Source organism: Gavia stellata, chromosome 24, assembly GCF_030936135.1.
Source record: "Gavia stellata isolate bGavSte3 chromosome 24, bGavSte3.hap2, whole genome shotgun sequence".
NCBI lineage: Eukaryota > Metazoa > Chordata > Aves > Gaviiformes > Gaviidae > Gavia > Gavia stellata.
The window spans coordinates 9,102,967-9,130,548 of NC_082617.1; the positions used below are offsets into that span (position 1 = coordinate 9,102,967).

At 52.2% G+C, this 27,582-nt stretch overlaps 1 protein-coding gene across 2 annotated transcripts; it reads left to right on the forward strand.

Annotated features, from left to right (window-relative positions):
• On the forward strand, positions 1–27,582 carry ADAMTSL2 (ADAMTS like 2). 2 transcript variants are annotated; one of them, XM_059828675.1, is made up of 20 exons: positions 1–35; positions 281–849; positions 1,538–1,649; positions 2,690–2,832; positions 3,447–3,522; positions 3,925–4,027; positions 5,735–5,880; positions 5,984–6,107; positions 7,047–7,127; positions 7,677–7,852; positions 8,830–9,172; positions 9,864–10,245; positions 15,504–15,601; positions 17,544–17,670; positions 19,876–20,089; positions 22,234–22,389; positions 23,638–23,808; positions 23,947–24,123; positions 25,295–25,439; positions 26,712–27,582. In XM_059828675.1, the coding sequence occupies exons 3-20, from the start codon at positions 1,539–1,541 to the stop codon at positions 26,828–26,830; spliced, it is 2,892 nt and encodes a 963-aa protein (XP_059684658.1). In that variant the 5' UTR covers positions 1–35; positions 281–849; position 1,538; the 3' UTR covers positions 26,831–27,582. The 2 variants fall into 2 exon arrangements, with proteins under 2 accessions (XP_059684658.1, XP_059684659.1); XM_059828676.1 differs by lacking the exons at positions 15,504–15,601; positions 17,544–17,670.

The following is a 27,582-nucleotide window of genomic DNA, read 5'->3' on the forward strand; positions in this document are numbered from 1 at the left end:
CGGCGCATCGCCCCGCCCGGCCCCGCCGCCTCCAGGTACGGCCCGTCCCGGCCCCGCGGGGGTCGCGCCCCGCCGGCCCCTTCCCCGCTCCCCGCTCCGCTGCGGGCTGAGCCCCCGCGCCGCTCCGCCGCCGCTCCGGCATCGCGCTCCCGCATCGCGCTCCCGCGGCGGGCGGGTCTGCAGGCTGCCGGCGGGGCTCCCCCCGCTCCCGGCTCCGCGGTGCTTGTCGGCGGCATCCTCCCCCCCCCGTCTTTAATTTCTCTTCTGCTTCACCGTGCAGCTCTGACCGGCTCTGGGATAAACTCTGAGCGAGCTCTGTTATTGGCTTTGAGTCAGAAGTGTCTGGAAGCCTTAATGAAAACCAAGTGTAAGGCAAGTCTCAGCCACCTGTCCCCGGGATCCCCGGCCAAGCGCTCTGGCCTTCCATTAATCAATGGATCTGCCTCTTGGAAAGTGTCTTTTGCATGCTGGACCTCTACCCTGGGGCGATGGCAAAGCGGAGTTGGGGACCTGGAAGCCCTCTGGTAATTTCTCTAAGCCAGATGCCAAAGCCGTGCTGGCACTGCCGGCAATTCTGCGTTTCCAAAACTGCTGCAAAAGCCCTTGCAAGAAGAAAAAGGGGTAGGAAAGAAGCTCTTTATGTTGCAGGTCTGCAGTCCTGCCCCCTCTCCCCAGGAGCAGCACCTCTCCCACCTCCCTACTTCCCAAAGATACCGTCTAGTTACTTTTCAAGGGAAATTAGCTTAGGGGAGAACATTTTTTTTTTCTTTTTCTTACAGACATGAGCTGCTTTGATTGCCTGGAAGCATGATTTCCTGAAACCTGCTCCTTTCTGGCTCTTGCAGTGAGGTTCACAATAAAACATATTGTGGTTTTGAGCTGGGTTTTATTTAAGAAAATGCCATTCTGGGTTATTCTCTTTCATGAGGCAGATGGAGAAAGAGATGAAAGGCTGACACTTGGGATACTTCATTTCTGCTCTTTAATTGTGGGTGGTTTCTTTTCTATAAGAACAGGCTTCTTCCCTGGGAATCAGAGTGGAAGGAATGAAAAAAGGAAAAATAATGGCTGTTAATTGCATCTTTTTGTTTATGAAGCCTTTCATCTCATTCTTTTAGGAGCAATTCTGTAAATGGGGATATTTAAATGCACTGCTTTTATAGATCCAGGGGCACGTCTTGTTACTTGCTGCCTCTTGTGCAACGCTTGCTTTGGTGTAAGCCACGCTCTCTTCCAAGACAGGCTTGGAGCCTCAGCTCACACCAGTGGTATCAGGTGCAGCCACTGGGAACCAGTGCAAAGTTGTGGTTTGGAAGACAGCATGGGATGTGAACCTGTACCGTATTAATGCTTCCACTAATTAAATATAGCTTCAGGATCAAGCCCTTGCAGTCACTGGTGGTTGGTGTCATTTAGCTGACCGAGAATGCTGAAGAAGACGTGTGCTGTGTAGCCCAGGCTGCAAAGCAGCCCCTGCTTCGACAGGCAGTGGGGCTGGATGGAGTTTTGCTTAGCGTGGTGTTTGGTTGCTTTCTAGGATGAAGATATCTAAGTGGAGGTGGAGCAGCATCGCCATCAGTGCACGATCCCAGCTGAAAGGCACCCTGGCCCTTCTTCTTGTGGGCAACGTTGCCTTCGTGATAGCTCAGGTAAGTGCGTCGCATTTTAAAATGGTGCGATGTCTGGGATGGTAACCCCTGCAACTGGCTGGAGTGGTCTGTGCATGCATCAAGTCTCCAGAAAGTGTGAGGACATATGGCTTGGCTGAGCTCTTTAGTCTGGGCTTAACCTGAGTTGTACCTTCCTTGGCTAAGAGCGTGCACAGATCATTTCCAGGGCTCTGAAAGGCCATGCCCTGCTCCTGGGTGAGCACGCTTCCTCAGTCCCTGCAGTGGTTGGAGCTTTCATTTACTTTGCATGGAATATTACTATCCCTTTCCCAGTAAACACAGAATTATAAAGTCCCCTAACCAGCAGCTGATTCTGGATGGAAAAATATCCCTCCCCCTGCAATGAGCAATAGCTGGGACCCCCCAGGAGGTTCTTTGCCCCTTGCGAAGGGATGCGAACGCCTTGCTGAGTGCAGGCATGCGGTGGTGATGCTGCCGATGGAGCAGCTCCTTTGCCCTCTGATGCACCGTCACACCGCTGCCTGCAGTGGCTGAGGGGTGGGAGGTGGGGGCATCAAGGACCCTCCTGAAGTGAGAAACCTGTACTTGCAGAGAGAGCACATGGGCTCCTCCAGCCTGCTAGTGTCCACTGGCATGCTGTCCTGCTGCAGAGTGGTTTTGCAAGGGTTTGCTTAAGCTTTCAGTGAAGCTTTTGGCTGCAACTGGCTCTTCAGCTCCCTGAATTCATTGTGGAGCAAGAGTCAGAGAGCACCAAAGGACTTGGAGGGTTTAGGGTTGTTTGGAGCTTGGTTTTGCCAACTGAGTGAAGCAATGAACACTTCCTTTCCCGAGGAATCCCAAATATTGCCATTTCATTCCAATTTGTAATGAAAGCAACTGGAAAAATGCAGGGTTTCTTGCAAGATGAAATCTCAGACTTGACCTCAGATGGAGAAGGAAAGGCCCTGTTTGCTCAGGGCAGGCTGGGCGGGGGGTGCCCTCGGTCTACCCGCGCGGGCTCTGCGGTGCAGATGCTGACTGCTGCTTCTCTTCCCCCGCCTGCCTGATGCTTTGAGCAGGACCTGACGCAGACCTCCAACAGCCTGGAGGAAGGAGCAGACGTCACCGCGTACTGGTGGGGCGAGTGGACCAAGTGGACGGCGTGCACCAGGACCTGCGGGGGAGGCGTCAAGTCCCAGGAGAGGCACTGCCTGCGGCAGAGGTACGGCACCCGCCTGCCAGGCTGTGGGCAACTCCAGCTTGCTGGAGGTAGACTTGATCCAGGAGGTCATCGCTCCGTAGATAAGCATTGGTGAAAAGGTGTTGTCTGGCAAACCCTCCTTGTGCAGAAGGTAAGTGTGCCCCAAGCATGCTGCCACGAGGATGCTGTGCCCTGGGCATCCCTGCTGGGAGGACCAGCCAAGCTATTCCTGTGCTGGCCCTGAAGTTTCTACTGCGGGGATTAGTGCAGATGGGTGGCAGATATAGCGTAAGCCCGTTCTCAGGCTTCTAGGCACATCAGCGAGGACACCGCTGTGCAGGGTTGATTGGGACCCGCTGATCCCGGCTGCTCTGTGCATGGTTCCGCCCTTTCCAGGCTGTGTGGTTGCCAGAAGGCACCTTGCAAGCCTTGTCCCCAGGCCCTTGTCCCCATGATACCTCCTAGGATGCTGTAATAAGAATAGTTGATGCTGCAGGTAACACAGCCAGAGAGATCATGATAATCTCTGTGCAGCTCTGCTACATGGAGACCCATCTTACAAAAGCAGTGGCAAATATATTTAAAAAAGGGAAAAGAAGGGTTTCTGACCCCTGTCTAACCATTTCTTTATTCAGAAGAAAGTCAGTGAGTGGGCTGGCTAATAAAACTTGCACTGGAACATCCAAAAGATACCAGCTCTGCAAAGTACAAGTAAGGATATCCTTTTTTTCATCGGAAACACTCAATAAAAAATGTGGACAGTCATGCTTGCTTCGTGTGATGGCATTTCTGGGCCCCTTGGAGAGGGGACACTGTTTGTCCTATAGCTATCACCCTGTTGCTTCTCCAAGCAACTGGAGTTCCCTTCTTCGGTGCCCATCACCATTGTGTCAGGGCTTTGGGCCTTCTGCCTGTACTGGGGTCATAAAACCCAGTGGGTGGTCCTCGCACCATCTCCCGGGGGGGTTTCCCCGGCTGTCCCTGCAGTGGGAGGAGGAGGATGTGGCTCTGGATGGGGCAGGTGATGGAAACGCTCCTTGCAGCCGGTCAAGATGTGCCAGAAACCTTTCCTGCGTTTTGTTTTCATCAGGATATTAATGTATCCCATTCTAGGAGTGCCCTGCGAACGGAAGGAGCTTTCGAGAGGAGCAGTGTTCATCGTTTAACTCCCATGTGTATAACGGCAGAACGTATCAATGGAAACCTTTATATCCTGGTAACAAGACATTCTTTGTGTGTTTCATAACGCTTAGCCAAAATATTTTGATAGTTATGATGCTATAGCCTGCAGGGTTATAAAACAGTTCCTCTGCTGTTTTAAAGTGATTTTTCAGAGACACAATCAGCTGTCTCCCAAGTTCAAAGGCCCGTCTTGCAGCTGCAGGGTAGCTTAAAAATAAAATAACTTGAATTCATGGCTGCAGCCTGTGTTGGTCAGGGCTCACGAGGACCAGAGAGGTGAAAGGCTGGAGGAGGATGCGAGGACATGGGGTGATGGCGGGGAGAGCCCAGCTCCCCCAAACAAGTGTCCTTTTTTGCTGGGGCCACTACTGGCTGTGTTGTGTTTCGGTGACGTTTACTCACCCCTGCACCCTTCATGTGCTCTGTCAAATGTCACCGAGACACGGTCAGTCAGTTTGGTCATCTGGGGTGAGCGACGCAGAACTGCAGAGAAAATGTAAGTCTCTGGCTCCTAAGTTATGTAATTTCTAGACACCTAACTCCTATCAAAATCAAGCATTAAAAAAAAAAGCATGGCCAATTTTTAGAGCTGTTGGGAACACAGGACTCCTCCTGGGGAGGAGGCTCCTGAGCACTGGTTCTTCAGATTCACGGTGCCGTTTGGGTGTTGAAAAATAGAAATGGGATCTAATGCATCTTTCTTATTTTAGGTGTCTCTGTACATACCTAAGAACAATAATACTTCATGAAATTACTTGTTGTCTCCTCTTACGTGAAACAAGCCCTTGTCTCACCAGCCACCTTGGCAGGGTCAGCGTGGTAGAGCTTGGCCCGTGGCAGGCTGGTTAGCTATAGCTACTTGGCGGCTTTTGTCCCTTTCCTATGGCAAGGTGACAATTTCTTTGAACGTATTTGCTCTTCCAGATGATTCACCAGAATAGTTACAGTGAATTGTTTTGTTTTTTAGCAGGCGTTCACGTGGCTCCTGGGGGATTTGCAGAATAATGTTTTGACATTGATGCTGTCTTGCTTGGGCACGCAGGCCAGTGGGTATATAACCGCTGACTAGTTGGCAGAGCGTAACACTTAGCGTTGGGTTTCTGATGCAAATATGGATTTGTCCCTTGCTTCTGGTGGATATTATAAAATGTCTGTTGGGTGTGGGACTGCTGGGCCAGTGGATGCAGCCAGCCAGTTGCCCGCAGAAAGCGAAGGGCAAATGAAGTCCAACTTGGGTGAATGTTTATGGAAAAGTTCTTATGTTTTAAGCTGCTATGGTTTTGAATATAGTCTTACTTGTATATGTATTTATAACAATGATCTATGTTAATTTAACTTATGTATTAAATGTTGATATGTGAACATGCATATGTCTTTGTGTAATGTGTATGTATATCCCTACTGCAAGTCCTTGCACAGAATAGTGGCTGTTACTGCTTCAGTGCATCCCCTGGGCTGATGTTAGCGCTACCGCTAGCATCACCAGGTGCATCTGTTCCTGGCAGCAGAGAGGGCTGCCTGGCTGTGCAAAGGGTTGCAGCAGTGGGCTGTCACGCTGTCAGAAGTGCAATCTCCTGTCCAGCCTGAAACACAAGAGATAGTCGCTTCTGAACCGCTGGCTGCTGTGCAATTGTGCTGTTGCTGCTGTTGTTTAGCTTGGCAGAGATTCATTGACATTGGTAGGATGAAAGTGATTTTGTTTCTGCTGTTTTGAATATATCTTTATATCCTTTCCCCTTAGATGACTATGTTCACATTTCTAGCAAGCCCTGTGACCTCCATTGCACCACTGTGGATGGTCAGAGACAGTTAATGGTTCAGGCTCGGGATGGAACATCCTGCAAATACACTGATTTCCGAGGGGTTTGCGTGTCTGGAAAATGTGAGGTTGTTAAACATTATAGCAAAAATATTGTTAGTAGCATTCAGCAAATTACACTGGGTGCGACGTTTGCCTGACCCTCAATACTCTGTTTGTGCATTTTTTTAGCCGATCGGATGCGATGGCATTCTCTTTTCCACCCACACCTTGGACAAATGTGGAGTTTGCCAAGGAGATGGGAGCAGCTGCACCCACGTGACCGGCAGTTACCGGAAAGGAAATTCTCATCTTGGTAAGGCTTTTTTGGGGACCTTTTGCTCTATTTGTATCAAAGGGCTATTTTTTAAGTGTACTTATTTTTGGTAAATTGCTTTCAGCTCTTACCAACTGCCCTGCCTCAGTTTCTCCCCATGTGTTGTGTGTGTTAACGCTGCTTAAATTTGGGCCAGGAAAGCCTTCTTTAAAGAAAACCAGTAACCTTGCACGATGCTTGTCTGAGGTCTCTGATGCTGAATGGTGCAAAAGGGTTATGCAAGAGGCTGGTGTCTATTTTCGTCTTTCTCATGACCCAGTAAGACTAGAAATAAATGATTTGTAATAACAGGAAGCGAGGATATGTTGAAAGACCAGGATTTCCCAAACTAGTGGGGTATAAAGCAACAGAACCTGCTTGTCCTAAATATAGCAATCTAACTCGGGAATAATGATTAATGCTCTCTGAGGATCAGTTTAAGATGGAGTAAGCTGCAGGAATTTCAGTGGCCTTAGGAGGTCTTGTCCCATCTCTTACCTAGTGCTAAGCAAAGGGGAGTCGGAGGAGAAGCAAGTTGCAATCTCTTGCTGGGGTTTTGGGAAGGCTGGCTAGCACAGGGTCAATACTGAACTACAGGACAGCTTCTCCAGCTAACAAAGCAATCTCCAGATATCTTTTCTTACGCCAGTTTAGATAAACATGATATTTGTGCATGTAAGGATTGCATCCTTTTCCCCCCTTGGCTGTGTTTTTTCCACCATAAACCACGATGCATAGTTCACACATTCTTTTCCGTTATTGATACGGTCCTGTTTGCAGCCTAACAGTTATGAAGGTTAGGTTTTTTGATCCGTATCTCCTTAAAAATAACTTTGGATCAAGGCCAGTTTGCTTGATATATTGCAGTATTGACTACAGAGTGTTTCGTTCAGATTATTTGTTACAAAGTTCCTTTCATTAATCTGTAGTTTCCCATAGGCTATTCTCTGGTAACGCACATTCCTGCTGGAGCAAGGGATATCCAGATAGTAGAACGGAAAAAATCTGCAGATGTTCTGGGTGTGTATAACCTCTTGGTACTTCCCTACAATGCATGCCTATACTAGCTAATGCTTTTTCCAATGTGAAGCTGAATGTAGTTTTATTGCAGACATGAGCTAAACACATAGTCAATGTAAATCACAACCGCGTTGTCTAAGCCAGTGCATTTCTCCTCGTTGCAGTCTGAGCACCTGGGTTGTATAGATCAACACTGATTGCTTTAATGCAGAAACTGTTCGTCAATACTATTGCTACTTCGGTGTGGTATGACGAACGCACTGGTGCCAGATCACAGATAGCCAAGTGACTTCACCTCTCTTGTGATCCCCCTGATCTTCTCCCACTTGGGGAATGTGCAATGGCCACATGACAACACACCAAGGAGATGACCTACGTGTTGCCTCACGGAAATGTTGGTGGCCACACCATCCGTCTCACGATGGAGGTGGCAGAGCTGTCTAATAATTTTATCCCCTGAATGGACAAGTGGCAGTATTGCCATTACCTCCGTTCTTACATCTGATGGCACTGATTTTTTTTTTTTTTTTTTTTCTCTCTTGTTTGAAGCTGTGGCTGATGAAGCTGGCTACTATTTCTTCAATGGGAACTACAAAGTTGACAGTCCGAAGAACTTCAACATTGCAGGCACGGTGTTCAAGTACCGCAGGCCCATGGATGTTTATGAGACCGGCATAGAGTATATTGTTGCACAAGGACCGACAAATCAAGGGTTAAATATAATGGTGTGCTTTGACTCTTCAAGTTTACAAGGCTGGGGGTGATGGGGAAGGGAAAAATCTATGTTGGATCAAGGAAGGGGTTGATGTGGGAGCAGAGTCCTGCCATGCCTTCCCACTGTTCTTGGGCAGCTTGAGGAGGGGAGTGGGAGCAGTGACTGTGCCCAGTTCCTTGCATGAACCTAATTTATTTGTGTCAGTGCTGTCGGATGCAGGCAGGGCTGTGAATAAGGAACGTGGGCTTGGTAACGCCTTTCTCAGCAGGGAGAAGATGCCTCAGGCACTGCGGGGGGATTTCTCTTCTACTCCTTGGCATTCTCACCCAAGTTACCTGGCAGGAAAAGTAGAAATAAGAAATTGGGCCAGATTGCTTAGAGAAGTGCACAATACTTAAACCCCAACCCTTTCTTGAAAGCAAACCCTCTAAAACCAGGCGTATGAAGAAAAGTCACTTAATTTTTCGTCTTGGGAGCCAGCCAGAGCCCAACTCCTGCCATTTTCCATGTAGCCCTGGGCTCCTCTGGAAGGGGAAGGCATGGCTGCTTGGGTGCTTATAAAGCATTGGACCAGTAAAAAATGTTGTAGTGTATCAGCTGGGAGTCCCCATCCCCAGTGGGGCTGTAGTTGCTGAAGGGGTGTGTATGCATGCTCCTCATTCACCATGAAGCCTCAAAAAATGGGTTTGCAAGTGATGGTCAGTAACTTCTGAAGTGGCTCTCCCGAGTCTCTGGTGGCTCAGCAGCAGAGGAGGGAGTGTGACCTGCAGCTCCCAGTCCTGAGCTGGGGCTAATCCCCAGGGCAGTGCTGCCAAATAACCCTTGGAAAATTGTGCTGGGCTCCAGTTGTAAGAAGCTGGCAATACGATGGAAAGCAGATTGGAAATAGCAAAGCAGATGCTCACCAACTGTCAAGTCCCAGATGAATCACAAGCTTTGTGTACCGTATACTCACTGCATCCGCTAATAATTTAATTTGTTTGCTAGGTCTGGAATCAAAATGGCAAGAATCCATCCATCACATTTGAATACACCCTCCTGAGGAAGCCACACTCAAAAAATCTGCAGCCCATCTACTACACCTTCTCTGAGTCAGATAGCGAAGAAAGCAGAGAGTTTGATGGAGATGTGCCATTGGGTTTTATCCAGCACAATGCAACCTATTTTGGGAAAATCTCCAGGGAAAGGATAGACTTGGAGAACCAGGTGTTTGGAAGGCAGGACACGGAGGAAGATTTAAACTTGAGCAAAGGTCAGGAAACCAATGAGGTCTATGAAAGAGCAGAAACAATTGACTGTGAGCCAAAACTGAAGGGCAAACAACCCCAAGGTAAGGAGACTTGGGCCTCACTGTTCTGCTTCTCAGAGCTCTTGAGAAACGCTCTGTTTCTACCTCTGGTGATTCTGCTGGTTTGTTTTTTGGAAACCTTGGAAAGTTCTTTAAAATGTTTCTGCTCATAAATCCTCTTTGCCCTTCAGGTTCTGGTTTCTGGTGGGTGGGGGAGTGGCCGTGGGTAAGGTCTCCCTGCCGGTGCCATGCCGTGCTTTGCCTCATGCCAAGGACAGGAGGGAGCCCTGGGTGCATAGAGGTCCCCATCACAACATCTTCCATCACCTCCCATGTCTGCCCAGCCCCCAGTAACCTCCTTCCCACACCCGTCCCTTGGGCATCCCACCACTAAACTGCCTTGAGTGCTTTCCCAGCATGGCTGCATGGGCTCTGGGGCCAGGAGGGCCTCTTCCTTTCTGACCTCTGCTATTGCTTGGGGCAGTGCTGGCAGGTGCTGAGCTCTCCTCTGGCCATGTGATAGCAGGATGAGACCCACAGAGCTGCACACTCTTCCCAAGGGGGTACAACCCCAAGAGATTCCCCCTCCCTAGGACCCCAGCTCCTGCCTCTAGCCTCCTGGGTGGCTGCTCAGGCTCTGGCGTGCCCCCGCTGCTCCGGGCTGCTTTCGCCTCCCAGCCTGAATGCATTTTGTGGTTGTCACTGTTGTTTCCCCCTGTTGGCTCCAATCTAGATTCAAACGTAACCAGGTCTACTTACCAGACAGACCATGACGACAGAGACTTCGACCCCAGGTTCACCTCCAGGGAATTCCTTTCGGAGAATGCCATCACGGACAAGCTGCTGGACAAGACCTCAGACTCCAAGGAGTTGGTGCTCAACATGACCATGAACAGCATCTTTGCCCAGGGAGACCCAATCAACTCTGTGGGGTCACACATTGACAGCCTCTATGTTGACTACGAGGATACTGATGGCGTTGTGACCTACACTATTAATAGCACCTACATGGAGCTGAGCAATGGCAAAGCCATCAACACATCTGCAGAGATGCCGTTTTCAAATGCCACTGTCACCATGACCAGCACTCAGGGGAACAGAACCCACAAAGCAAGGTAGGAGACATGTCTTTGGCTATAGTTAATCTCGTTTGTTGCTATTCTTGACTCATAATAGCCCTGTACTCAATGCAGACCCCATTGCATGGTTTCTATCTGCTTTGGAATCAGAAGGTAAGTGGGGTAGGATGATGTATAAGAAAGCTTTCTGTCGGGGGTTAATTTGGAAGGAAGGGCCAGAGGTTTGGGAGCAGAAAGTCAAGAGAGCGTTTAAGCAAGAGGAAAACTCACCGTTCTCCTTAGTGGGGGTGTTGGCAAGTCCATGCTGAAGACTGTCAGCTTGTGCATTGCTCTCTGCCTGTCATAGCTCATTATCAGAGCCATGGCCTCTCGTCTTCTCTTGATGCCCTGCTCTGATTCCCCAGGCCCCTTCCTCTGAGTTCTGATGCAGCAGAAGTTGGTCCTGGCCCCTTTTTACCCACCCTGTTGACTGCCACCCACGACCCTCCTCATTGCGTTGGCAGGAACATGCTTCCATGGCCCTGCCTGCTTAACTCCTGCTGGAGGAGGCAGCGCAGGACAACAGGAGCTCTTCTGTAGGACCTGCAGAAATAGCCTGTGTTTGCTGCCTTGATGGATGCAGAAGCGGTGCAATTAGTCACTGCTGACAAGGATATCAAAAGCTCTCCCGTGGCAGCTCATTGATTGATATTAGGGCCATCACTTCAGGGTTCCTTGAATGGCTGGTTTGGAGTGGTAGTATTATAAAATGTAGTGGGAAGGTAAAAGAGGCTTAACTTATCTTTAGCAACAGAATTCATCCGGGGTGGGATGGGTGAAAGGGAGTCTCAGGGTAGTGCCTATCCACAAGGTTGTGTCTAGGATCTTTTGGAGTGCTCTCGGGAACAGCCACAGATTAAAGTAATCTGTGGATAGCGGGGGCTGAAATCAGTGCCTTGGGAGTCATCTAGGTCCCAGACCCACAGCTGTGGATTTGGGTCCTGCTGTGCTTGGGGCCCAGGGCACCCAAGTCTTTCCTGTGGGTGTCCTCCTGGCTCTGCTGCTTTGACTCTTCTGTCTCCCAGTCTTCACCACCAGTAAAACATGGGTTATGATGCTGAGCTTCAGAAGATGTAAAGCACTGAGCAGATGCTCTCTGGTTCTAGTTAGCTGTATTTACCCAGAACTTATACTAGCTTATGCTAAAGCAACTTATGCTAAAGAAAATGTCTATGCAGCCAAAGGTATCAACAAACTTCTTAATGATAAGAACATTAAAACACTGCCAAGGGTTTGAGTCTGTCATCTCTTCTCATGGCTTGGCTTTGGAAACTTTGCCTTCAGCTGCCAAAGCAGGCGTTTCCTGAGCACTGACAGGCGAGGGCAGCGCTATCAGCTCCCCTGCCTTACCGTGCCATGGGGCGAGGAAGGGGGCTGCCCTTCTGTGGTGGGGTCCCCACCACCCTCCTGGGGTGGCCCTGCCTGGCGCCCTGTACCCACACCCAGTAGCCGTTACAGGGGTGTAATGCTTCCCCACCTCCTGGGAGTACAGGGACCTTCACATGCTTCAAACTTCAGAGCAGCTTGGCTGTTACAGGATAATCACAAAAGACTGTCAGTGGCTCCAGAGCAATTTTTTGTGGTACAACAAAGCTCCTTGCGCTATCCCTGGCTGCCCCTCTTATTGAAGATGCAGGGCAGGGATTTAAATCCCTTCAGGAAGGATACCCAGCGTTGTCATTTCCCCCTGCATTCTTCCCTTGGTTATTCTACAGTGTTCCCTCTTATTCCCCCCACTCTAGAATAAAATATTAACTTTTCAGATCTAAACGTTCCTATCTCAAAAGGTGTTTAGTTCAGCTTTTGCACTAGCCAAAAGGCTGCATCCAGGCCCAGCCGGAGCTGTAGGGTGGGCTGGAGGTGCTCAGCTCCTCGCTGGCTGTGGTAGGTGGGCTCAAGGGGCTCTGAGGGGTGGCTGAAAGGCCAGCGGAGGCAGATGTGGGGCAGCTGCAGTGTGGGAAGCATGCTCTTTGGAGGCATGTCACTTTATAAAAAAAAAGTATATAAATGGGGGGAGGCAAAAAACCAACCTGCACCTCCTTTTAAGAGGCTTCACCCCCTGCGTGGAGGCATTGCTCTCCACCCCGGCACTTCCGAAAGTCCCATAATGTCATCGACAAGGAGAGCATCTGCATGTGTGGGCACTTGTGGAGGAGGGAGAGACGGGCGTGTTTGCAGGCTCGGGGTCCAGCTGTTTGCCACCACTGCAGGGATGGGCGATCCTCGCTTCAGGGGGTGGGGCAGAAGGGACTGTGTTGGGACAGCCTGGTCGTGCCCAGGCCTTTATCGCTTCCCCCCACCTCCTTATTTATTACTTTAAGCCCAGTTGCAATTGTAATGCTCGTCACTAATCTGCATCTCCTGGGTGGGAATGATGGATGAAGAGCCCCAGCTCAGCTCACCAAGGGCAGGGTTAAAGCTCCTGCTGGCACCCAGCGCAGCAGGATAAAGCCCATACCGACAGCGGGATGTGGGTGTGCGTTTGGCGTGTCATGGGCAGGCTGCTGCAGCACGAGGCATGGGAAGAGCGCTGGGGACCGGACTTCTTCCTCCAGGAGGAAGGGTGGTGGAGGGGACAGCCAGAAGCTGCAGTGAAGGGAATGGCGAGGGGGCACACGGGAAAACGTCTTGCCCTGGGCGTGGGGCAGGGTGGGGGATCCCCATCCTTGGAGATGGGCAAAACTGGACTGTGCAAGGCACTGTGGGACCCAGTCTCTTACTGGGGTCAGCCTAGTTCCGGGCAGGAGCTTGGACTTGAGACCTTCCAAATACTTCCCAGGCTCAGTTTGGGATGGACGGTGGCTTCTGGCTCATTTTCACTCCCTGACGATGAACAAGCAAGGGAGGATCATCTCTTTGCAGGCTGTAACCAGCCAGTCTGTATGTGTGGGACAGTGTGGGTCAGAGGTGGGGCGTTTTATTTCTTTCTAACCTGTTGTAGTTCTCGGTGCGGATGGAGTTATCCAGTTATAGGAACACCTTGCATCAGTGTGGCATGTTATATTTCCTCTCTGGGAACAAGCCCCGCTGGCACGGGAATGGGCAGGTGGTTCTTGTGCCGTGGTAGGGGCGCAGTGCTGCTTTTCCTCTCCTGGAGCAGTTAAAGTCCTTCCGTGGTGTCCCAGGACAGATCCAGGCACCCTTCGTCCTTCATCCTGTGCTGCAGTCTGCAGCCAGGGCTGATCCTGCAACAGGAGCCATGACTTTTCCCCCTTTACTTAAAAGTAAAAATTGAAATAAAACAGAAATGTGAGCCCAGGGACTCTGGATGTTGATCTGTGGTGTTCGTGTGCACTTGTTAGGATTATTCTTCTGCTGTGGAGACTGTTTTGGGAAGATGGGCAGCCAAGACATAAGCTGGGGGTGAGGGGCTGGTGCTAATTTTTGGTGCAGTCGCTTGCTTGAAAAGCAGAAGCAAAGTGCAGGCAGGGAAGAAAATACTTGACTTTATAAAAAAGCTTTTAATAAAGAGGAAAAAATAAAAGAGGAGAAACCCACCAGCTTTGTAGGACAATGTGCTGCTGTTTCCATTTAGAGGAGAACAAAATGACAGTTTTGTCTTTGCTTGAAATGCCCTATGACCAAACGTCTGATTTCTCTGGAAAGAACTTGTCCCTGTGACCTCGTTACACATAGAAGAAGCTCTTTATCTAGGATCACGTCCATTAATGGGACACTGTTGAAAGATTTTCTGTCCTCAGATGTGGTATCAAGCTTATTTTGAAGATTACTTTCTCCTTTCAAGGGAGAGGAGTCCTGGTCACGGGATAACTTGGTGGCTTTTTGGTGCCTCCGGGAGCAGGGTAGAGACCCGAGGATCTACGTAGTACCCTGTTTTCCAGGCAAATTAAAGTGCCAAACCCACTGTTGACTATGTTTTAATGGATCTTACTGAAAACTGTCATCTTGTGAGCCCTCTCCTGGCTGGGTGGCAGCAGGCAGGACTCCGCCGGCAGCCGGGATCGGGGGCTTGATGCGGGTCCCCAGGCAGGGCTGTTTTGGCAAGATAAAGTACCTATTTATAGTGAGCCGAGGTTGTTATTTTTTCCGCAAAAAATAGTCACATTCATTTCGGTTCCGTTTCAAACGCAGGAAGCGACCATTTGCCAAACTGACAGAGGCAAAATCAACAGGGAAAATGAGATTGTTGTTGTTTTTAATCCTTCTGGAGGCTCAGTGCTGGCGGTGGAAGGAGGGTGGGTCTGAAAGGAAGCGGCTGGATTCTCAACAGTGTCCTTTTAAAGGTTGATTTGATAGACTGGACCTCAACTTTTTCCTACGAACAACTAAATAAGGCAATTTCAGAGCTTCTGCTGCCTAGAAATCATACAAGCTGCATATCTCGCCAGGCCAGAGACAACTGGATGTCAGGATACAACCTTGTACGCTATTTCAGTGTAGCCGTTTCAAGGGTTTGAACAAAGGTATGAGAACAGAATTAAAGTCTTTTGTTGTAAAGGTGCAGTATCCCTGATGTGTTATAACGTCACAGAGTGTAGGATGCACTGAACGGGGAGAAGCTGTTATTCTTGCTTTGACAAATGCTTTTTCGTACACCAGGCTGACTCCGTTACTCCTTTTCCGATGGCATTACGTGTTTGAGCACAGCGTGGATATGAGAGATGCAAATTACCTATCTAAAATAAAATAAACCAAAACGAGTGGCGAAAGCAGCGGGTAGGCAAATGGCATGCCTTGGTGTTTAAAAGCAAAGCGTGCTTTGAGAAGCTCCTGTGCCACGTGTAGGCTTTCGGAAGGAGCGAGCTGCTGAGATTTGAGCAGCCGAGAGCTCTGCCGTGTTGAGCAGCACGAGTCGGCGTGCCCGGCCCTGGAGACGCAGGGGAGGAGATACTGCACCTTTAGTCGCTGTATGCCAAGGGCCAGGTGTATTTGAGCAGAAAATGCAAACTTTGTTAAATTCTGAACTGTTTCTACTTGTGGGTATTTTTATCCCATTCTCTCTATTTCTAGACAGTGGAAGCTCTGCCTCTAACCGGGCTGGGGATTCTACTTGGGGCTCAGGACAGGTATGTTGTGAAACAAACCAAACCGATTAAAACAAACAAACCCCAAAAAATCAGAAAAACCAAACCCAACCGCCAAACAAAGCAAATCCCCTCCCAAACCCGAACCCAACCGAACTGCAGCCTGCTGGCAGATGTGTGTGTCTGACATGGCCTGTCACCGCTCGCCTTGTAAATGCCTTTTTTGTTTTGTTTTGTTTTTTTGTTTTGTTTGCTTATCGCTAGAAACAGATTGAAGTTGTTAAGAAAGGGCCAAGGTGTGAGTGCTGCTGACATGTACAGGTGGAAGCTTTCCTCCCATGAACCCTGCAGCTCTACATGTACCACAGGTAGTTATAAGAAGCAGCCAAATTCTGCACAACCGCTGAAATCACCTGGTGTGTGAGTCACTTTTATGTCTGTTAGGGATGGGAAGGAGCTGGTGATGTGTAAGGGATCTCGTGATCTCTGGAGCTGGTTTAGCACGACCCCGAATCCGCTCCACCCGGGTGCAAACACGGGGAGAGGAGCCGGGGTGCACGGCGTGCAAAGCCCACCGACCTTGCGGGTGCGCTGGGGGCCGGGCGTTGGTGCCCAGCGTGTCCATCATCCTGCAAAGCACTCTCCCTTGGGGAGCTCTGAACGTCGCCTTTGCTTCCCAGCCCAGAGGGGATGTGCTGGGGCTCGGCAGGATCCCCAAACCTGTGCTGAGTCTCAGCATATTGCCTCTTTTTTTTTTTCCTTCCTCCTCTTTTTGACCATTCAGAGGGGTTTGAAAAGCTCGTCTGCTTCCCCACAGAGTGAAATTTTGAAGATTGTTCAGCTCTGGCAGGAAACAAAATAGCATTTGGCTTTTTGATTTTGTTTTGTTTCTCCCACCCCTTCTACCCTGGAGCCTGATCTCGGCTGCGAGGGTGTAAATCTGGAACAGCGATGTAGATGCCAGGGATATCAAAACTTGGCCTGTATTCTTTTTGCATAAATTCCCCCTTTTTGCCCCCTGAAAAGCCTCGAGCCACCTGATCTCTCGCTTCCTTTACTCCTTGCTTAGGGGTCCTGGCCCCTGCAAACCATCACTTGTGATGAAGCATGCGTGTGGGTTGTGCGCTCGCCTGCACCGCTCCCCAACGGCACCATCCCTGAAATAATCCAGATCCTGCTGTGCTTCTGGAATTAGAAGGAAGGAAAAAAGGGGGAGAGAGGAGACTGCTGTCTAAGGGACATATCTTAAAAGAGCAGATGCAAGGATTTTATTTTTTTAAGCGTGCCAGAGCATTTGTTCTAGTCCAGCAGACACATGCCCACAGCGTGCCAGCAGCAGGAGCTTTGCAAGCTGTCCCTTTCCCCACGATCCCCTCAGCCACGTGTGCTGGGACATTTTTGACTTCTTTGATCCCCTCTGAACAAATTTCCCCCTTGACTGGGCCAGGTTGCTCTGCGCCGGTATGCAGCTAGCAGGGAGAGGTTTTACTTAAATTTCTCCTTTCTCATTGCCTTTTCTTAATGACATATTGCAGAGAAGCAATACCATGTCAAGAGCCGTAGATCTTTTTTTTTTTTTTTTAGTTTCATGTAAACCATATGTTCCCGAGAGCTGCAATTCTTGTTACCTGTAGCCAGAGCAGCCTCCTGGTTGCCAGCCAGGTCCCAGAATGGACTTCACAACATTTACTCTGGCACGGCAGGCTGCGGGGGAAAAGGTCTCGGTCTGAGGACACTGGCTGCCTGCGCTTTCCGCGGGGGAGCAGGAGGGGCAGGTGCCCCCTTGCAAAGCCCCCGGGAGCCCTTCCTCGGCCCGGAGCGCTGGGTGCACCTGGGGGGCACCTGGGCACAAAGGGGGTGTAATGCATATAGAGAGAGTGGGTGGACGGAGCGGGTTGGGGACCATTTTCGGTCGCCTCCACCCACGAGCCCGGCAGGGTGGGAGCTGGTGGCTGCGAGGCGGAGGGAGCTGCCGAGCAGACTTGTTGCCCTGAGCGTTTCCTATAAAAACGTGTTAGTCATATATTGATCTTGGTGGCAAGCCCTGGCAGGGGTGGCCATGCCCGCCTTTGGAGCCGGCCAAACTCAGCTGCGCTGCCCGTGTTGGCTGGGTGGCCACAGCAGTCCTCCCCTCCCGGCAGCATCCATCCCGCGGGCCAGAAGGTCCCGCTTGCTGCTTTCCGTCGGGAGGAAATTTTGGAAAATGCAGCTCAAAAAAAAAAAAAAAAAAAAAAAGAAAAAAAAAAAGAGTTTGGATGTCAAAATCACCAAGCGTCCTCTGTTGTGTGTATGTATTTTCTTTGAAACTAGGAGTGATGTCCACATATGCTATGTGTGTTCGCTATGATGGGATCGAAGTGGATGATACGTACTGTGATGCCATGACCCGCCCCGAGCCCGTCCATGAGTTCTGTGCTGGGAGAGAGTGCCAGCCAAGGTACCACCTCGACAGGGCGCTCCCGGGGGGCTCCGCGCTTTCTCTGCCGTGGATGTATTTGGGGGAGGGGGTCGTCGTGGATTTGGGGGGGTGGGGAGCCGCAGGGATGGCCCGTAGCACGCCCGTCCCTCCTTCCCTAGTTGCATCTTCCCGGCTGCACTGGGAAGCAGCAAGACTTTCCTCCCGAGTGCTGTAGCTCAAGCTGCCAGGTTAAAATTTCCGTAAATCCTGGCAGACTTTGCACCTCCCATCAGGTCTGACTTCTAACAGTACAGGCAGTATCCTGCCCTGGCCCACGCTTGGAGGAACGTGTGTGTGACTTGGGCGGAGAGTCCGGGCTTGCAAACTGTGCCACGGATCCAGCCCTCTGGTCCCTTCAGCATCCTAAACATCGCTGAGGTTTGCTTGTATCGGGGCGAGAGCTGGTGCAGAGGGGAACCCGTGCTGAAGCCCTTCGGAAGGTTTCCCTTCTGATGCGGCTCTTTATCCCAAAAGCGCGACTGTGGTCCAGAGCCAGGCTGTCCGGCTCGGGACACCTCCGCTCGTGGTTTGTTATATGGGGCGTGCTTGTTGGAAGGTTTGCAAGTAACAGCAGTCATGGGCAGGACAGACCGGTGTCTGTCAAAGGGAGGAGGACTGTGATGGTGTCAGACTATGGACAGGGTGAAGGGAGAAGTAAAGCTGTCTGGTGCATGCCCTGGAATGGTGTCACTTGTGAACAGTGCAAAGCAAGGCTAGAATTCTGCCAGGGACCAGGTATGGCACCTAGTCCCGGGAGAGTGCTTGCTTTCGCCCTGGGTAATTGTGAAGGAGGATGGGGGAGGAAAGCATGTGCCCTTTGCAGTGTAAGATCTCGTTGAACTTTGCATGTTAAGGCTGAAAGCCGAGGCAGGCTGCAATTGAGGCAAGAAAAGTGTGGGGAGGTGGATGGTGCTACTGCTGGGAACATACCTGCCTTGTAGACACCATGGGGACTTTAATCTCTGTTTGCATTAACTTCGTAGATTTTTAGCATGAACATTAGGGCTATTTTCATGCTTAGATTATCCCACTGGTCTTTTATAAAACCACTCCTCCTTATAGTTGTGCTGTTCCAGCTCCACGGGCTTGCACTGTGAGAGAGAAGAGCCGCTCTGTGATTTACTGGTGATTGCAGCTCGGCGGTGGGTAAACCAAGGAGCTGCCGGGAACTCAGACGGGGCAGCCGGGCACATTCGCTAGCACTTTAGCAGATGGGATGCTGCTTGGGCTGGCAATGCTTTTCCAACAGAAGGTGCTAAGAGAATTTTGCCTTATCTGGATGGGAAAGACCTTGGTTTCATCTCCGTTCTGATTTTAGGTGGCACCTCTAAATGTGCGACATCTCGCTACGGCTGCTTTTTGTGCCTGGAGCCCCACGTGGGGCACGAGGCCGGCGTGCAGCCGGGGGATGCATGGGGCAGCCGCCTGTCCAGGGGAGCTGTGAATTCTGATTCATTTAGATTTTTACATTTTTTAGATTATTCTTTAATTCAGAATTGTCATACTGTGACTGTGCTGTAAAAATACTGAATTTTTATGTCTTTTCCCGTGGCTTACAAGCTGCTCTCCTCTTGCAATGTCAGGACGGTAGTGGCAGGGAGCAGTAAGGGACAGGCAGTGTCTCGGAGCAGATCCCAGCTCTTCCAGCCCATTGCATGAGGTTAGCAGAGTTGGATTGACGGTGGTACATGAATGCCTGTCCCACCGGGACTCAGACAGCTTTGTGTGACATTATTGCTGGGATTTGCAGGGTGAATGATGGTCATGTCCTCTCTGTCCTTTAGCTGATCAGGCAAAAAAGAGCGGTCGAATGCGGGCAAAAGGCATGGCGGAGAAATGTGCTCGTACGTGCAGGGTTGTACCCAGGGATCGTGCAGCCTGCGGGCTACAAACGCTCGGCAGCAAGTGCACCGGTCTGCCTCACCGTGCAGGCACCTCCTTCCTCTCGTCAGTCTGGTTTTAGCATCCACTGCTGCAGGCATGAGCTCAGGTCTGCTGGGTGAAACCACCATCCATTAATACATCCCATCCCGTAGGAAAACCTCTGGCACGCTGGCAGCCTGACTGCAGCTCATTCCTATTGCAGCTGTCTCCTTCCAGCCAAGAGCAGGCAGGGTTTTCCCATGGGATGCTCCGGCCCTGGTCCAGCCGTGCCCAGTGCGATGGCCTCTCTTGCCTCCATAGGTGGGAGACGAGCAGCTGGAGCGAGTGCTCCCGCACCTGCGGGGAGGGCTACCAGTTCCGCATCGTCCGCTGCTGGAAGATGATCTCTCCGGGATTCGACAGCTCCGTCTACAGTGATCTCTGCGAGTCCGCCGACATCACCCGGCCGGATGAGCGCAAGGTCTGCAAGAACCCAGCCTGCGGGCCCCAGTGGGAGATGTCGGAGTGGTCCGAGGTAGGTCCCTGGGGACTGCTGGCCTGGCAGCGCTGAGGGCGAGCTCACGTCCCTGCGCTTCTCTGTTCCTCTTCCGATTGAAATTCATCCGTGGCCATCAGAGACTGCCTTTTAGGACACTGGCTGCAGTCGTTGCACGTGGACCAACATGAACCAGTAATTTTTTTTCCCTAAAATGAAGCCTTGGGTCCGCTCCAGGATAGGGAGGTCACCACCATCGGTCACTCGTGGGGTCTTTGACCACACGCGAGGTGCTGGCATTGCCTGCTGAGATAGGGCAGGAGTCCGTGGCTGAGATCCTCCCACCGCTACTTGCTTGGCAGCCTCTTTGCCCTGCGGTACAACACGGTGGGGAGGGGATCCCACCTCACACGTGAATTACATTCCCATAAACTTCCTTTCCTCATCTCCAATTTCACTGCACCACCTGAAGAATGAAACCTTTTCCTAGCTGTGCCTCAAGCAGATCCCTAAAGCAGTGGGAAGGTGGTTTGGGGCAGTGCAGTGCTGCTCTTGCTTTAGCTCGTCGGTTTGCTTGGGAAAACCTGTGAAAAGATTTGTGCCCCTCAATTAATTTCCAGGCACGGCCAGCGCTCCGGCACGTTGCTTGCAAACATAAACCCGTGGAAATGACCAAACCAGTGCCACTTCCTTAGGGAGTCGGGGCCGGTCTCTGAGCTCGGGTGGCTCGGGAGCCAGTCCCCCGGCTGCCACCGGTGTTGCGCTGGATTAACACTCGTGGTGCAGGGAGGGGAACCCAGCATGGCTCACAGCGAAGGTATAAAACACGTGGAGGGGTGTAAGTATGTCCCTGGGCATTGCTAGGAAACAGCCCTCCCTCTTCAGTGTCTTCTAGACGCGGGGCGTGCATGGGGAGAGTGAGGTTTCGGGTCTGTGTCCGTCTCTGAGCTCGCCCGGGGTGTCACCGCCAGCCCCCCGTGCTGGTGACGGCTGCGCGCGGAGCGTGGCATTTGTGCCCAGCAGCCTGCACGCTCATTGACTCTCTGCAAAGGAGCAAACGTCATTCGTGCTCCCAAATCAAGCCCAAACCCCTTCTAAGCAAGAGCAGACTGAGCTCTGAGCCAAGCCGTCTGCGGGTGCGAACCTGCCCCACGGTTCATACTGTGAGGGATCGGACTCTTCCTCATGGGAGGCTCCCAAAATGCTTGTTGGTCGTAGTTTAAATGTCTCTCTTCGCCTTCAAGCTGGGGTGAGTCGTTTCCCTCGAGCTGATGGAGGGGCTGGTGTGTTCCCTGGTGTTGCAGGATGTTTTGACTTTCCCAGCTGGGTAGAGAGGAGCTCCCAGCGCACGTGCTGGCGCGTTATTTTGACTGGCGTAGCAAAGCAGAGTGGTTTATTTTACAGAAATCCGTATTCTCCTCCAGCATGTGTCAGGGACAGATTGCTTGAGACAGTCCTGGAGTAGTTCGTTCCTAGCCAGCAGCAAAGCTAATCTCATTTGGATCCCATCTGAAGCAGGGTGCCAAGTTGGCTGGGGAAATAGGCATTAAAAAAAAAGCACATTTCAGGGATCTGCAGATTAACATATCAGCGCGGTGCGTCTGAGCGCTGTGCTGTTGACACTTTTCCCTGCTTGACGTTATGCATGGAGCAAATGTGTGTATGTGAGACTGTAGTAACTCAAATCCAGTTCTAAATAATGTCACGGGGCTGTGCAGTGCCAAATTTATCCACAGCATAAAAATCTCAGTTGTGCGGTTTGGGGAAAACACTCTCCAAAGAGACAGAAAGGAGCTGGCGGTTCCTGGGAAGGAGGAGAGGGAGATCTCACCCTGTGTCTAAGTGACAGCTAAAACTTTTCAGCTCTGATCAGACATTTTTGGTGCCTTGTGTTTTCACCTTCTGGCATCACCCAGCAGAGAGCTTGCACAGCACCCGGGCAGGATGCAGCCCTCCTGCACCGTAATCTGACTGCTGAAGCTGTTGAGGCGTTTTGGGGAAGAAGGGCAGCTTTGCTATGGATTGTTTTACAGTCACCTATGCATGGTCAGGGTGTGTTTTTTTAAGAGTTTCATGTTAAAAACGTTAAAAAAAAAAAAAACAAAAAAACAAAAAAAAAAACCAAACCAGAAAGCAGCTCTCAGTTGGCGGTAGCCCCTGCTGATGCCGTCCCCTCCCGGCAGTGCTCAGCCCGGTGCGGAGAGCGGAGCGTGGTGACACGGGACATCCGCTGCTCGGAGGATGAGAAGCTGTGTGACGCCAGCGCCCGGCCCCTGGCCGAGAAGAACTGCACCGGACCACCCTGCGACCGGCAGTGGACCGTCTCCGACTGGGGACCGGTGAGACCCCGGGGTGGCCGGCTGAGTGGCCATCGTGACCCCTTGCAGCTGGCCCTGCTTGCAGGCTTGCTTGTGTCTCCGGCGCTGGGAGTTTTGGGGCTGGATTCACCCTCCCCGGCAGCTCCCAGCTCCGACAGACCCGCAAGCAGCCTGGACCCCGAGCCGACCTCCAAACAATTGGGCCGCTTTGGCTCTCCTAGTCCCCGTGTCACCTCAAGTCTCTGTCTCGTCACCAGGACTTGCCCGCCAGCGCAGCCACCCTGGGTCACCCTGACCGAGCGCCCCGGCTCTGTGCCCGTGGCAGCACGCGGGTTTGGTGGTGTCTGTGAGCGCTGAGCACTCCTCTTCACAAGGCTCCTCCTTGCGCAGGGCAGGGATGAGCTGCCGGATGGGCTCCAGCACCGGGGCTGATCCAGCATCCGGGGGTGTCCCATGGCTTCCCGGCAGGTCCTCCCTGGGGTTCCTCCCTTGCAGGGGATGGGATGCAGGAGGGGTTAAACCCCAAGAGACCTGGCTGAGGGCCTTAGTGGGTGTCAAAATCCCCCTGCCTGTCTGCTGCACAGTGTACCTTAACAATGCTGACGCTCTGTGCCCAGAAAATGAAGCTTTTCCCTTTTTCCCCCCAACTTTTCCTTCCCCCCCACCCCTTTTCCCTTCCTGCACAATTCTGTTACAGAGACCCCCTCCATCCCAAGCTATTTTTACCCAGGTTTTGATACATTAGCATCAGCTAAAAATAAGTAGTTTCCATGGCAGCAGCGGCGCTGTGAAACACCGTACGGCTCTTCAAGAGCAGCCGCAAGAGCTGGGGAGCACTCCCTGCCTCCACCAGCACTCGGGGCAGTGCCTGCCTGGCCCTTTGCAGGGGAGAGGGGAATATTTGCAGCCACTTGCGTGGTCCTGTTTGCCTTGACCTCTTTGAGAGCCGCTCTAGGGTTCCCTGCTCACGGTGCTTCCCCTCCTGCCGGGCCCAAGAGATGCTAAATTTTGCTCAGCGCCAGCGCGATGGGGCCATGGGGTGGGTTGGCTGCAGCAGAGCTGCCCAGGGAAGGATGTGCTGAGCTTCTCTGCAGCTATTTTAAGCTGAGCCCCAAGGATCCTTCCATGATTTGGGGAAGGTGGGGTTGGGGAGGTGGCTGAGCCCCATGGAGGCATCTTGGACCCCGTCCTGGAGAGTCTGCGGGGATGGGGATCGGTCCGTGCTGCCTTCGCGGTGCTGACTGCCCGGCATGCCCGGTGCGGTTTCAGTGCAGCGGCGGCTGCGGGCAGGGCAGGATGATCCGGCATGTGTACTGCAAAACCAGCGATGGACGGGTGGTGCCGGAGTCACAGTGCAACCTGGAGACGAAGCCGCTGGCCATCCATCCCTGTGGGGACAAGAACTGCCCCTCGCACTGGCTGGCGCAGGACTGGGAGCGGGTAAGTGCAGCCCACCCTCGCCGGGGGGTGCTGGTGGGGGGGGCTTGGCTTGGGGGGCGATGGAGGAGGAGGGATGCCCTGCGATGGGGTCGGGCCAGGGTGCACGGGTTTCACCTGGCCCCGCTGGCACCCCCGCAGTGCAACACCACGTGCGGCCGGGGCGTGAAGAAGAGGATTGTGCTCTGCCTGGAGATCATCAACGGCAAGATCAAGACCCGCAATCCCGCCGACTGCGACGTCGCCAAGAAGCCCGTGGAGGAGACCACGTGTTTTGAGCGGCCGTGCTTCAAGTGGTACACGACCCCCTGGTCGGAGGTGAGCGGCAGGGAGCCGAGGGCACCTCGGGGGATCTGTGGGAGGGAGATGGGGAAATACCCTTCCTTCAACATGAGCTTGCCCTGAGTGTGTGGTGCCCTGTCTCCTCGTACCAAGGGCCACACCACCTGCAAAATAACCCAAGGAGGTGGGCGAAGCTCTGCGGCACGCAGCCCCCAAGAGAGCACCCAGGGGGGCCCTTTCGCTGCGCTGGCAGCTCGGGGCAGAGAGCCTGCCCTGCCACGGTGCGATCGGGACTGGCTGTGCTCAGGGAGAACAGGAATGAGAGGAGGTGTTTGGGGTCAGCTTTGGCTTTTTTTCTCTCTTTTTTTTTTTTTTCCTTCTTCCGCACTTACCTTGCAGCCACTGGTGGGATGTACATGGAGCCCGCGGAATGACTGCCCTGGGGATGCAGGGGTTTGGATGCAGGGCTTGGGCATGCAGGGGCTGGGGATGCAGTTTGCCCCGGCACCCTGCATGCTCCGCAAAGTCACCAGGGCTCGGTGGCTGTGGGGACAAGCCCGGCGAGCGTGGGTGAGGAGCTGTGAAGGGCTGCGGCCAGCTCCCTGCAAGCCCTCCCTGATGCAGCCCTCCTCGTCCGTGCTTCAGGCGCCTCGTTTTGTTTAGTCTTGCAAACGGTCCTTGCAGCCTGCAGTTAGCCAAAGCAGCCCTGCTGTAATCCCAGCCTGACGAGGCGTCCAAAGGGCAGCAGGCAGCGAGCGCTGGGCGCAGCGGCAGCTCTGCAATCCCACAGTGCGATCTGCAGAGACACGGGCTCTGCAGCCCCTGGCCCGGGGTGCTGGTGGGGGTCCCGTGGCCTCGGGGGGCTGCAGCCACCTTGGTGCCCCGGAGCAGCGTATGGAGCGGGCCAGCTTGTGCGTGACCCTTTGCAAAGGGCAGCGGGAGGAGGGAGGATTGCAGTGCCAGGGGGATGGGAGCGCATCCCCGTATCCCCGGGCAGAGGCTGCTGCAGGCGGCTGATGTTGCTGGCAGCAAAGATGGAGCGAAAGGCCAGCAGTGCAGGGCTGAGACATGACATTCAGCCAGGGGAAGAGTTCACCTCCCTGCCCTGACATCTCCAGCAAGCACATTATTTTTTTAGCAGGTTCTGGCTTAGCACAGATCTCCGCGACGGCAGGGTCTCGCCTCACCCCCTCTCTCTGTTCCCCAGTGCACGAAAACCTGCGGCATCGGCGTGAGGATGCGGGACGTGAAGTGCTACCAAGGGAAGGACATCGTCCGGGGCTGTGACCCGCTGGTTAAGCCGGTGGGCAAACAGACCTGCGACCTGCAGCCCTGCCCCACAGAGCCCCCAGGTGAGCCCCACTGCTGGCAGCACCCCCCAGCATTGATTTTTCCACCGATCCCCCCCCACCCCGGCAGCACTGCCCAGCATCTTAGCTTCCACCAACCCCTAATTTGACAGTTGTCCCAGGGAAGATGTAAAGGGAACAGCTCTCCATCTGTGCCCAAGTAATGGGGCACCATGCACTGGCTATTTCTGGAGGTAACCCCGTTAAATTAAGGGGAGAGTTTAAAAAAAGCATGCTCTGACCTTAAGATAAAAGGCAGCTTTGGCGAACTGACTCAGGTGCTGCTTCTGTGTGATTCCAGCTAATGTCTAGAAGTTTTGTCTGTGCCATTATTTTAATGATTTTTGGTCTCCAAATGTCCTGCGGGATTTGTAACTATCTCATTATTTGACTCGTCTGCTGGCTCAAAGCCCCTGTGATCTTTAGTGAACACACGGTTCTAATTCTTTAATAGGATTTGGGAATAAGCACGCTGTGGGAGAAAAGCATGAAAATGGGAGACAGATTTGGGGCTGGCTCCTGGCTTGGCTCCAGACCTGCTGGGTGCCCTCGGCTGGCCTCTCCTGCAGGGTCCGGGATGTGGCACGGTGTTTGCGAGGTGCCTTGTGGGCCCCTCGTAGCAAGCTGCCTGCCCTAGGAGCAGCCTAGTTTCATGCATCGTATGGATTTTAAGCAAAATTTGTATATATAACTGTAAATCTTATGGGTTTGAAGCAAAATACTGATCTGAAGGGAACTGGAAGAGCGTCATAGCGGTTTCTGCCCTCCTCCCTCTCTCCAGCAGCTCACTTGCCCCCAACTCCCGCTGTAATGCTGCTGGATTCCTGTTCCCTTTCTCACACAGCCTCTCCGGGGCAGAAATTGTGAGTGTGTTGGGGTCACGGTGTGCCCTACCATGGGAGGCCCTTGGCTTGGGGGCAGCTCAGTGCCAGGCTCCCTTGGTGGCTCCAGTAATCCCTGGGCAGCTCTGTTTCGTGGGGAAGAGCTTGAGTTTTGGCGCTGGGACCAAACAAGACTCGCCAGGTTAGGTGTGATGGAACGGGTCAACCTTCTCATGCCTTTGCTTAGACTGACGATGATATTTATGGAGAAGCTCCATGGCGTTTTCCACGGGATGCTCTGCCAGATATTGGGGAGGTGGCGGTTGCAGCCGGGGTGATTTGTTGCCCAGCCCGTGGGCAGGCTGTGTATGGGGGAAAAATGAGCTCGTGAGCTTGCAACGGTCTATTTTCTCGTTCTTTTCCGTATCGGTGCCTTTTGCCTTCTCTCCCCCAGATGACAGCTGCCAGGACCAGGCAGGAACCAACTGCGCTTTGGCCATCAAAGTCAACCTGTGCAGCCACTGGTACTACAGCAAAGCCTGCTGCCGCTCCTGCCGCGCGCCCCACTCCTAGTCCCCGGCAGCACCCAGCACCCACGGCACGCGCCAGGCCAGCACCCCTGGGCTGCGCCTCCCTTAGCAAGGGCTCTGTATACCATTTAGCAAGCTCTACACATCCCACAGACTGATGTTAAGGATGCTTTTGGGTTGGTTTTTTTTTCCCACTGATGCAGAACTACTATCCTTGTCCCGCTCCCGGGTAGAGGAACGGTGCCGGCACGGCTCGGTTGCAAAGCCGTTACCGCTGTACATTGGTAGCCCTCGTTATCAGAGCTGTACATAAAGTCGTGTATATTTGATTCCCCCGAACTGCAGACACATGCACGTGTTTCACAAGGTCTTGTCCTTTGGTTTCTTTCCTCTGTGCAAGTTTGGGGTTGATGATGGGAAGGCGTGAACTCTGCGAAGTGCAAGTTTCCCTTCGCAGAGGGGGTTAGCGCCTCTCTCCTAATTTATCCCCGAAACCTGCACTGTCTCATTAGCTGCATTTAACATGGTGGGAAGCTGATTTTCGTTTGCTAGATGAACTCAAGCCCTTTTTTTGTAATATGTAGGTGTATACTTTTTCAGAGAATTTTATCTTATAATCAAATGTTAGTTCCATAGTCCTTACAACCCCCCTGTAATGCTGACATATTGTATATAATATGGAAACATAACTGCACTTTATATCACAAAAAAGACGTGCTCTTTTTTAATATATTTGTTTACAGACAGTGAACTTTATCCACATAATCATTAATTTGTACTCATATGTATATTTTA

What these genes read in the sequence shown, in the direction of transcription:
- ADAMTSL2 (XM_059828675.1), top strand. Translation starts at nt 1,539, where the DNA reads ATGAAGATATCTAAGTGGAGGTGGAGCAGCATCGCCATCAGTGCACGA. An exon ending in GAAGGGCAAACAACCCCAAG is followed by an intron (nt 9,173 to 9,863) that starts GTAAGGAGACTT and finishes GCTCCAATCTAG; the next exon opens with ATTCAAACGTAACCAGGTCT. An exon ending in AACAGAACCCACAAAGCAAG is followed by an intron (nt 10,246 to 15,503) that starts GTAGGAGACATG and finishes CGCTAGAAACAG; the next exon opens with ATTGAAGTTGTTAAGAAAGG.